Source organism: Drosophila teissieri, chromosome 3R (genome assembly GCF_016746235.2).
Source record: "Drosophila teissieri strain GT53w chromosome 3R, Prin_Dtei_1.1, whole genome shotgun sequence".
NCBI classification, from domain to species: Eukaryota; Metazoa; Arthropoda; class Insecta; order Diptera; family Drosophilidae; genus Drosophila; species Drosophila teissieri.
Window position 1 is genome coordinate 27,746,773 of NC_053032.1, and position 10,152 is coordinate 27,756,924.

The following is a 10,152-nucleotide window of genomic DNA, read 5'->3' on the forward strand; positions in this document are numbered from 1 at the left end:
TGACTGCAGTGCCAGAAGTTGAAGCCGCGGCCGTAGAACCATCAGCATGAAGAAGCATCCGCAGCAGCAGCAGTAGCAGCAGCAGCCGACGGGGCGGATGAGCGATTTCGATTCGGGTCGGGTGACTTCGTATTGGTCCAGTGACCCAGTGCTGCTCAAACTGCTTACTTCTTCATTTCGGTGCTAATGAAGGTCTGCAGCACAAATATTTGTAGCCGAGGGAGTTGCGGACATCCTTAGACCTTCAAAGGCCTTAGTAAGGGTGATGAAATGTATGTTTTTCATTGCGACTGAAAGTGCAGTTTCTGCAGTCCAGCTGCAAGCACCAAATATCTTTTGTTCTTACTATTGGTATAGCCCACTTAAAGTATGAAATAACTTTTAAATAAAACATAATTCACTTCGACCATAACAATTAATATCAAGTTACATATATTACATATCATTTTAAATTACAGTTTGAGGAATACCATAAACAAGCGCCAATTTCAACTACAGTTTTATGAGTACTATAAGGCCACGTAGCACTGCTTTAAACTGCTTTAACTGCTTGATAACCAAAACCACTGCTTTGGCGCCAAATCTAACTCGTTTCATCAGAAACAATATGCTAAATTTATAGCTAGTAAAACAATCCCCAATATTTATTGCCCCACGAAGCCTTTATAATAATGACCCAGATAATTAGCTTATCGCCCCCCAAGGAACAAGTAAAGTAATCTGCCAATCTGATTATTTATTAAGTGGTTTCATTTTCCATTTATTGAACAATATACTTTATGACTAAGCCTATAAGATTTGGTTGTGTTTGATCCAGTCAACGTACTCGCTAACCTTACAGTAGACACCCGGATAGGGAGCCAAGGTGCAGGGTTTCACGCTCCAGGACACGATGCCCACCTGCTGGCCATTGTAGATGAGGGGTCCACCCGAATCTCCGCTGCACTGACCTTTTCCACCCTCGTCTACTCCGCCGCAAATGTGATATCTGGGATCAGTTTGGCCATTGTGTCGGGCGGTGCACTCCTCATCCGAGTAGATCTTCAGCGAAACCTCCTGCAGGGTGCTCTGCACGCTTCCATAGGTCTAAAAAAGATTGTAGTATGAAATAATCTCATTTAAAATCGTATTTTTCGACGAATAACCCACATCATTGAGACCCCAACCGATGAGCACTCCCTCAACTCCGGCATCTGATTGAGGCACAGCGAAAGCCAGAGCTGGCAGCTCCACAGGAGCCACAGAGACGCCATCGAACTCAAAAGGTTCCTGCACCATCAGCAGCGAGATGTCATTGGCATTTTGGCGAGTGGGATCGAAGTCCTCGTGCTGGATGATCTTCTTAATGCCCACCACATTCGGACCCTTGGCACTTATATTGGTCACTCCAAACTGAATCGAGAGGGTATCCGCAGGACGTCCATTGGTGCAATGAGCGGCGGTCATCACAAAATGTTGGGAAATAATGGATCCTCCGCAGGAATGCGATCCATCATAGCTGCGTAGGGATACCTTATCCAGAAATCAGCGGGTTAATATGTAGAATCTTTACTTTTCTTATTGATTTTAAATAATATTTAATTATTTAACATGTTTTTGAGTCACTTCTTGGGTCATTTCTTTTTCTTAAAATTTTGATTATAGTTCACTTTACTTTTCCTTACCACGAAAGGATACTTCAGCACACTGGAGTCCGTACCATTGACCACCCTTGAAGTGGAAGGCGCGGCCTGACCAACCGCAGTAATGGTCAGTAGAACGATTAAAACCAGACTGAGATCTTGATTCGACAACATATTTGGCCCAAAAATGGTAGCCCGGGGTGGGTTACTGCTTTTATAAGCTCGCCGAATATGAACGATTAGTATTATTTACGACTTTAGATAGGAGGTTATTGAATCTGTCGTCATTTGTATAAAATGGTACTCGTCGGGCCACCAAAGCATTCAAATAGAAAGCCAAAATGCGCAAATTTTTCTGGCTAAAAATAAAAGGAAGCTATCGGACATAAGTTTATATTTATAAATAAAGAAAAATTAGCACATCTCTTGTGATTGCATATATGTAGTTAATTGTAGTTAAATGGTTATATAATATGTTGTATAATTATCACATTTAATTTAATCATTTAACAATGGCAAAAAACCAGATTAAAGAATGATTGAATCCAATTATAGAAAAAGGGAACTTACCCCCTATATTATTAGTATACCCCTTATCAAAGAAAACAGGCAAATCCCGAGTATTTCACTTGACACCGATTTATGGCTTAAGAAGGCGACCACTTTAATCATTCAATATCAGTTTTATTTATTGCAGGTATAGCCCATGCACTATTCACAATGATAATGCGATGACTAGGCCAAAATGATCTGGCTCTTCTTGATCCAGTCGATGTACTGGCTGACCTTGCAGTAGACACCCGGATAGGGGGCCACGGTGCAGGGCTTGATGCTCCAGGACACGATGCCCACCTGCTGGCCATTGTAGATGAGTGGACCACCGGAATCTCCGCTGCACTGTCCCTTGCCGCCCTCGTCCACGCCTCCGCAGATGTGGTACCTGGGATCCGTTCTACCGCCATGACGTTCGGTGCACTCCTCGTCGGAGTAGACCTTCAGGCCCACCTCCTGCAGTGTGGACTGGATGTATCCGCCAGTCTAAAGAGATATACACTGAGATTAAAGCCTTCAACACAAACTATGATCGTAGTCGAAACCAACCGCATTGAGGCCCCATCCGATGAGCACTCCCTCGCCACCGGCATCCGTTTGGGGCGTAGCAAAGGCGAGCTCCGGCAACTGCACGGGTGCCACAGTGACGCCATCGAACTCAAAGGGTTCCTCCACGAGCAGCAGGGAGATATCGTTGGCATAGTTGTTGTAGGGATTGTAGTCCTCGTGCTGGATGATCTTCTTCACGCGCACCACATTCGGACCGGTGGCATTAATCTTGGTCACTCCATACTGAACGGACAGGGACGAGGCTGTGCGTCCGTCCGTACAATGGGCAGCAGTCATCACAAACTGCTTGGAAATGATGGAGCCCCCGCAGGAATGCGAGCCAGTGGAGCCACGCATCGAAATCTGAAAGATATTAAGGTAAACATTACTTTCATTCATTTCACTCACTTCGACCTTTGACGAACTTACCACGAAGGGGTATTTCTCCACGCTGGAGTCCGTGCCATTGACCACACGTCCCATTTGGGGAGCAGCATGGGAAATGCCCGCGATAGTCAAGAGGGCGATGATAGCCGTCAGACAGAGATCCTGATTCCGCGACATTTTCTTAGCTGAAAATGAGCAGCAATCGTTCGACAGCCGCTTTTATAAGCCTTCCGACATTGCCCATTCATGTTGATTACGATTATTTACAGCAATTGATAGGACGAGATTATACCTTCGCGATGAAAAGAGAGCGCCACTATCGCGTTATCTTGACCAATATCAAACGAAACTGCTTCGGTTATCTTTAAACAATTTTAATCAAATTAAGCACTATAAACAGAATGAAATAAAGGAGCGGCGGACTTGACCAGCCCTGGAATGTGATGGTTCTCAATGAAGTGCGCTTAAAATAGAAAATCAAATGGTTTAAAACTTAACAACGGTTCTCAGGCTGCAAACAAGTGGGTCAGTATACACGTAGAAGGCCATCGGTGTTAGAATTTACATAACAATTACGAATAGGAATACCAATACATATAGAATAGGTTGTTTGGGGAGCGTTACAAATAGCGGTCATGGTACTGCTGTACATAGAAAGCGAATCTAATAGAGACATTTGTATATCTGTATATTGTATATAAGATCATAGAAGGCTACGTGACTAAGCGATGCTCCTCGCACATCGTCCTACAAAAATACTCTAACAAATGCGCACCAGGCGCCCAAAATTGCTCATCGAATTCAATTCAATCTTTTGTTGTCTACTGTATGCTGCAGCTGCGTACCGTGGACAGCTTCTGCTCCTCCTCGTCCAAGTGCTTGGCGCTCAAAATGCTCTTGATGCTCTCCGCCTCCTTCATCCAGAACTCCAGCTAAAAATGATTCTTCATAGGTTAAATTGTTTGCTTAGAGGGCACATTTGGCTAACCTGCTGCAGCAGCAGATTACGGCGTTCGCCCTTTGGTTCATTATTCACAAACGGCACCAGAATGCCCAACGCTGAGGTGTACGACTCCAGTGCTGCGTCCAGCTTCCGTTCGTAAAGGTATAGCTCGCCCTTTCGTCCGATTTCTAGGCCAGTCTTCAGGGACGGACTTGAGTTCGAAAGGGCATCTAGAATGGAGGAGCGGTATTATAAATGATCAAGTTTACAACACAAATCATATCTTACATAGCTGTTTATAGCGGGCATCCGGTTCCAACATTTCAGCAACCCGCGAGCTGCTTGGCTGCGCAGCGGGTTCTTGGGAAGCTTGAGGTGGCTCTTGGTTAGCTGTGGCAGCTGTAGCCGCCTGTCGTTGCCGTTCAGCCAACATTCTGTACTCGTCCTCGATTATGCAATTCTTGATTTCCTCGGCGCGCTTTGTGTAAGACAAGGCACGATTGCGCAATGCCAGCCGCTTGGTGGCGTCCGTCTCCTCCGTGATTAGCGGCACAAAATACTGCAGGGCACTGCAGTACAAATAGTAAGCCTCCTTGTAGTTGCGTTTCTCATCGTAGGCGCATGCCTGCGTGACCAGATCAATGGCCTTTTGCAGAGTGTGCTCCGTGGGAAACGTCTTGAGATCGAGAAAAGGATGCGCAAAGAAGTCCGCAAACGAAATGCGCGCCGTGGGCTCGTGGGCCAAAAGGCGGCGCAGGAGATCATGGCACTCGTTGCTGATCCGAGCGTTTGGTGGCAGTGTTATGGCCTCGGCCTTCCTGATCCTCAGCAATAGTTCCTCAATGGTACGCGAACTATACGGCGCCTTGCCGAATAGACACTCGTAGAGGATCACCCCGATGCTCCAGAGATCTGCCTTGGCATCGTACTGATGCTTGCGCACAATCTCCGGGGCCATGTAGAGCGGCGATCCCTTCAGCTGTTGATTGATTTCGCCCAGTTTCAGGTGCTGAGCAAACCTACAACAGATTCGAAATATTAGTACAAAGTATATATTGTAATACTACTTAGCTAACTACCCAAAGTCTGCCACCTTCAGAGACACATTGTTGGCTCCGCGGGTGAGCAGCAGGTTCTGCGGCTTAAGATCGAAGTGGGACACATCGTTGGCTCGCATGTACTGCACAGCGGCCGCCAGTTGGCGCAAAAAGTAGCGACAGGTGCTCTCCGGCAATGCCTTCTTGGTTCGTATAAAAGCGGATAGATTGCCGGCATTACAGTACTCCAAAACGATGTAAATGTTTCTGAAATAAAGCAGACTTTAATACTTTTGTACATTTCGTGGCATGTTTTCTCAAGGAAACCGATTAGTTTCGCTGAAATTGGTAAAAACTGGATGACTAATCTGTTTGAGCTTAACACCAATAATAATGGCATAATAAAGATAACCTAGCGGCATGAGTTATACCGGTTTCTAGTAACTGAGCCTGTCTTGAGTAGAATTATTATACATAATACACTGACATTAACTTCCAACGCAACAACATATTTATGACCTAAACCTATATTCCTATAAAGCTCTCTAGTAGTTTGGATTGTAAGCTAGACCTGCCACCATTTGAGCTCCTACATATATGCTAATCCTGCTAGAAGGATGAATCATCGACTGATTGTATGAAACGATGGTGTATACTTGTCGTCCCAGAAGAAATCCTGCAGCGTCACAATGTACTTGTGCTTGAGTTCCCGGAGGAGGCGTATTTCGGTGATTAGGTTTTCCCTCGAGGTTTCCGACAACGTCGACATTTCCACATACTTGATGGCGTGATAAGTGCGCTGTTTCTGCAATGATAAAACGTAAATATTAGACCCTTGGCGCTATGTGGTGTGTATGTAACTGGTGTCCCACTTTGTGCCGCGCTTTGTATACGGTCGCATAGCTGCCCGCTCCGAGTTTTTCGAGAATTTCGAAGTCCGTGATCCGCGGCAGTGACATGTTGGGCCGGTCATCTAGTTCTGATACCAAATATGCTCAAAATTAAATGTTTATGTTTTCCATTGGTCGATTGTTTTCGCCCTCCTCTGCTCACACACACACACACACACAGAAGCACACATACGCGCGCGCAATCCAGGGCCTCGCAATCGTTCCGATAACGCAGTCAAGTTGCTGGAGTCAATCGATAGCAATTAACTGAATTCAAATTAAATGGCCTTATAAAACAATTGGATTTTGTTGAATATATCTAAAGTTTTATCAAGGATTACAATTAAAATGGTTACAAACTGATTCAGCAGATAAAACTGAAGTGCTTTTATGACTTCTTTTTATAAATAACTTCTATATATTTGAACAAAGGATGAATTAATCTCATAACCGTACATACCACTTTTGAATACCAATTCATTTTTTTTTTCATATCCAATATTATATTCAAACAAATAACTAAATAGGCGCCCAATTGAACAGCTGATTAGACAGTGCTGCCCATCGAGAGCAATATCGATAGCACTTGTTGCTCTATCGGTATTTGCTACCTAACTTTGATGCATCCCTGGATATTACTAAGCCCTGATTCGTGTGTTTTGTTTTTGATGCGTTGCGAGGTGATTAATAATTCGTTTTTTAGAGGTAAATAAATGCAAAGGCATGTCAATTATTGTTTCCCGAAACCTCTACAAACACTGCAACAGCCCAACACTGAGATATATACAGTTAACCAACTTTAAACGTGCAAAAAACGCGATCAAAGTTTTCGAAAATGTTAAGCCTCGCTTGACACACCCAAAATACACAAATTAAGCAAACACGCCCTGGTCAATAAACGAAAATTAATAGAACCCACTTACTAACGGTTATATTTCAAATCTTTTATTAGCTGGTTGAAGAATTGATAAAGGACATTCCTTCTTATACACGTGACGAGACTTACAAGGCTTCATGATGAATTACGGCAGAAAAACGCCCTCCACATATCGGTCCAATCCGTCGGTTTATTCCCATGCCACGGGAAGGTGAGATTGCCATCTTATCTTTATAGTAATATGTCAAAGCTAATACATTTATAATCTTCCAGATCCTCGACGAATTTACACTCCAAGATGTCCCGATCCACGCGATCCGTCAGGATTCCGTGGTACCAACGACCGTTGCTCAAAAACAACCAGTACATCGACATACAGAAGGGTGCCATGCTGGTCGGATTGTTTGCCATTGTAGGATATGAAAATCCTTATAGAGAATGTCCTTTTTTGTAACGTAAAACTTTCTTTCAGTTCCTGTCCCTCTTCACCATCGCCACGAGCATCTTCGACATCTACTGCTATGCGATGGCTGCTCCAGGATCTACACATTATGGCTACTACATCATATCCTATGAGTTCGTCTATGTGGGCAACAAGCATGGTAAGCCTATTGGAAATCGTGTTCTAAACTTGGTATATCCTTTTATGAACCACCTGATTTATTTGCAGTTCGCAACATGCTGATTGTCTTTGCATTGTTCTCGCTTATCATGGCGCTGATTAACTTTGTGACCAGTGTCCTTCTCTGCGTGGCTCTGCGCAAGGTAAGTTTTAGTGCTGGGTATCCTACAGCTGTTGCATGCAATTCATTTACATTTTTCATTGCCCGAAAGCATAAAAAACTGGGAGAACAGAAACGCTTACTGAGCAAAAGGGTAACATACTCATCCTGCACAGTCACAACCAAGAAATTAGCACATAATCCCATCAATTGGCAAACGAGTTTTTATTTAAAAACCCATTATAATACATGTTTTTTATACCTTAGGAATACGAGAGGAAGGTTATGCCCTGGCTGTGGTCCTTTGCCATATTCACTGTTTGGCGGGCTTTGGCACTGATCTTCTTTGCCATTGTCAATGATCTGTACTTTGCCTACAATGTGCTTATGGTGCTCCTGTGGACCATTTTCTGTGTGTTGTCTATCTATGGATGGGCCTTGGTGTACTCTCTGTTTTTGGAACTCGTGGATCTGACCAAACTGGAGGATCTGGCCCATTTACGCGTAAGTTCACCAAGCAATTACATCTAAAATATGACTAATGATTCTATTCACCTTTTCAGATGGGCACAATGGCCTCCCTGCACGCATCTACCGCCAACTCACTGGCAGGATCGCGACCAACCACCCCACACAGCACCGTTTCCACCATGCCCGTGGGTTAATAAAAGTATTTTTTCCATCCATCTATGGGGCTCACAACGAAATTGCACAATCTATACCGTCCGAAAGCAGCACTAGATTACCCTGATGCTTCGCACTCAAACATTGCTTAAACTATAGTGTACATTCCATCCACCAGTTCAGTGCCTTAGAGATGTGCCTCTCGAATACCACAAATTTTAACCGCGAATGAGCGTAATTAGTTGTAAGTCTATTCCGTCCAAACGCATACATATGTTTTTTGTGTACTGTTGAAGAATCTCTGCCTTTATGTATGTCAACATATCGTGTTTTTTATATGCATATATAGATGTACAATCCGAATTGTAGCTATGTATCTAAAATATTAAGCGACAAGCAATATAAAAAATACGAAACCAAAAATATGAGTCTAATGACACTTTTGCTGCGTCCATTTTCGGGCGTTACCCAAAAACGCCCACATTTGACAGCAGTTCATCTCAACTCGTCTGCGTCAAGCGATAGAATGTATGATAACCTAATTCCCTGGATTTTCTTTAGCCTTTTTGTTTTATATAAGCAAGTTTAAGTTAAATCCTTTAAAAATTGCTTATAAAAGTTCAATAGATGTTAGAATCCTAACCTGATGCAAAGATTTGCAAGATGTTGGCATTTTTGCCATTACCATAAATCGAAAGGGGATCCCACTATGTGCATCTGGAATTTCCTGGCCCCCATCAATCTTTGGAACACAATTGCTGGGACTTGTTTGCAGCGCCGAAAGTCAGTGCTCTGGTCATTAACACCCGAAATTATTAGCCCCACACCGCAAAGTGGGGCATTTCAAGTACACACGGGCACAAACAAACATTCGCCGTGGGATGTGCGGAGGCCAAACGAAGTTCAATCAACTGCTTTTGTTAATCATTCCATGGATGACGACAACTCCGGCGCACTTTGTATGTGTGGTTCTATTTGCTGGTGGTGATAGAGCCCAAGCTCCTTTTTCCCACCCTATGTCACACACATTTTCCTCCTCTGCTGAATATTTTCTCATCTTCCAAGAGCATTCTGGTTTCCTCGTTCAAGTGGGGTAATTTGAACAATTGCAATTGGAATTCAGCTGGAAAACAAACTACGTCATCGAGTGGCGATTCTTTGTGGTCTTTGTGCTATCTTATTCTCGGGGTTGAAAATGTTATCTTTTTTATAGCCATATCTTGTGCAATTAAAAAATGAGCCAACAACAATATTTATAGTAATATATTGAAATAAAGTAAGCACCAGTTTTCAGTTTATATAAATTAAACTATAAACTTAAAGTTGATGTTGAAGGCATATTTTAGTTTTTGTTTTAGTTTTTTATTTCACGAATATTAGTGCACTTTAAATACTTTTTTGAATTTTCTGACGCTGTTTTTAGAGAGCGTAGTACTCTTGTTTAAAATTTCTACCCATGGTCCTTTGTCTCTCATCTCTGAATGTCGTTGTTCCTGTTGTTGGTAGAACGCAATTTGTTGCATGCGCCGCTGCCTTATCCAGCAACAAAAAAAAAAGCTACGCAGCAACAACAACCCCGTGTAAGCCAGGCCAACAATAACAAATCATCGCCATCATCGACCAGGGGGTTGGGGATGTGAGAGGGTGGGCCGTTAGCAACGTTTCATTGTTTACTGCAGTTTTCGATTTGGCTTGCTACGCATTAAAGTTCAACAAATTGCGTTGCCTGCGAGTCCAGTGTTGGCCTTCTTTCTCACTTTACATTTACTGCTTATCACGTGCTATTTCATTTAATGCATGCATTCATGTTCGATCATGTTTATGCTTCACAATTTACGATATGAACATTATATTTCAATCAAATGTTACCTAACTAATGGAAAATATAAATACTTTGTAATACATAAATTACAGAATATAATATGAAATGGTATCAGTGCAAATATTTG

The 10,152-nt window shown here is 43.0% G+C and overlaps 4 protein-coding genes across 4 annotated transcripts; 1 reads left to right on the forward strand and 3 right to left on the reverse strand.

Moving 5' to 3' along the window:
- Positions 1-789: 789 nt before the first annotated feature.
- On the reverse strand, positions 790-1,796 carry LOC122621614 (chymotrypsin-2). Its single transcript, XM_043799539.1, has 3 exons — positions 1,665-1,796; positions 1,150-1,512; positions 790-1,086 (listed from the first exon to the last, which is right to left on the reverse strand). The coding sequence occupies exons 1-3, from the start codon at positions 1,794-1,796 to the stop codon at positions 790-792; spliced, it is 792 nt and encodes a 263-aa protein (XP_043655474.1).
- A 489-nt stretch (positions 1,797-2,285) lies between these two features.
- LOC122619770 (chymotrypsin-2) lies at positions 2,286-3,311 on the reverse strand. Its single transcript, XM_043796882.1, has 3 exons — positions 3,153-3,311; positions 2,724-3,086; positions 2,286-2,660 (listed from the first exon to the last, which is right to left on the reverse strand). Exons 1-3 carry the CDS (start codon positions 3,285-3,287, stop codon positions 2,358-2,360), a joined length of 801 nt encoding a protein of 266 aa, XP_043652817.1. The 5' UTR covers positions 3,288-3,311; the 3' UTR covers positions 2,286-2,357.
- A 148-nt stretch (positions 3,312-3,459) lies between these two features.
- Positions 3,460-6,161, reverse strand: LOC122619769 (serine/threonine-protein kinase ULK3). The gene is made up of 7 exons (XM_043796880.1): positions 5,963-6,161; positions 5,747-5,895; positions 5,133-5,357; positions 4,342-5,072; positions 4,099-4,283; positions 3,956-4,042; positions 3,460-3,573 (listed from the first exon to the last, which is right to left on the reverse strand). The coding sequence occupies exons 1-7, from the start codon at positions 6,047-6,049 to the stop codon at positions 3,475-3,477; spliced, it is 1,563 nt and encodes a 520-aa protein (XP_043652815.1). The 5' UTR covers positions 6,050-6,161; the 3' UTR covers positions 3,460-3,474.
- A 397-nt stretch (positions 6,162-6,558) lies between these two features.
- On the forward strand, positions 6,559-8,606 carry LOC122621154. The gene is made up of 7 exons (XM_043798911.1): positions 6,559-6,685; positions 6,933-7,068; positions 7,131-7,269; positions 7,330-7,459; positions 7,528-7,622; positions 7,847-8,083; positions 8,143-8,606. Exons 2-7 carry the CDS (start codon positions 6,995-6,997, stop codon positions 8,242-8,244), a joined length of 777 nt encoding a protein of 258 aa, XP_043654846.1. The 5' UTR covers positions 6,559-6,685; positions 6,933-6,994; the 3' UTR covers positions 8,245-8,606.
- Positions 8,607-10,152: the final 1,546 nt, after the last annotated feature.

Coding starts and splice junctions, on each gene's coding strand:
- LOC122619769 (XM_043796880.1), bottom strand. CDS start 6,049: ATGTCACTGCCGCGGATCACGGACTTCGAAATTCTCGAAAAACTCGGA. Junction 5,358..5,746: donor GATTTCTTCTGGGACGACAA/GTATACACCATC, acceptor GCTTTATTTCAG/AAACATTTACATCGTTTTGG. Junction 4,043..4,098: donor GTAATCTGCTGCTGCAGCAG/GTTAGCCAAATG, acceptor AATCATTTTTAG/CTGGAGTTCTGGATGAAGGA.
- LOC122621154 (XM_043798911.1), top strand. CDS start 6,995: ATGATGAATTACGGCAGAAAAACGCCCTCCACATATCGGTCCAATCCG. Junction 7,069..7,130: donor TATTCCCATGCCACGGGAAG/GTGAGATTGCCA, acceptor ATAATCTTCCAG/ATCCTCGACGAATTTACACT. Junction 7,270..7,329: donor TGGTCGGATTGTTTGCCATT/GTAGGATATGAA, acceptor ACTTTCTTTCAG/TTCCTGTCCCTCTTCACCAT.
- LOC122621614 (XM_043799539.1), bottom strand. CDS start 1,796: ATGTTGTCGAATCAAGATCTCAGTCTGGTTTTAATCGTTCTACTGACC. Junction 1,513..1,664: donor TGCTGAAGTATCCTTTCGTG/GTAAGGAAAAGT, acceptor TTTCTGGATAAG/GTATCCCTACGCAGCTATGA. Junction 1,087..1,149: donor TCGGTTGGGGTCTCAATGAT/GTGGGTTATTCG, acceptor AATCTTTTTTAG/ACCTATGGAAGCGTGCAGAG.
- LOC122619770 (XM_043796882.1), bottom strand. CDS start 3,287: ATGTCGCGGAATCAGGATCTCTGTCTGACGGCTATCATCGCCCTCTTG. Junction 3,087..3,152: donor TGGAGAAATACCCCTTCGTG/GTAAGTTCGTCA, acceptor AATATCTTTCAG/ATTTCGATGCGTGGCTCCAC. Junction 2,661..2,723: donor TCGGATGGGGCCTCAATGCG/GTTGGTTTCGAC, acceptor ATATCTCTTTAG/ACTGGCGGATACATCCAGTC.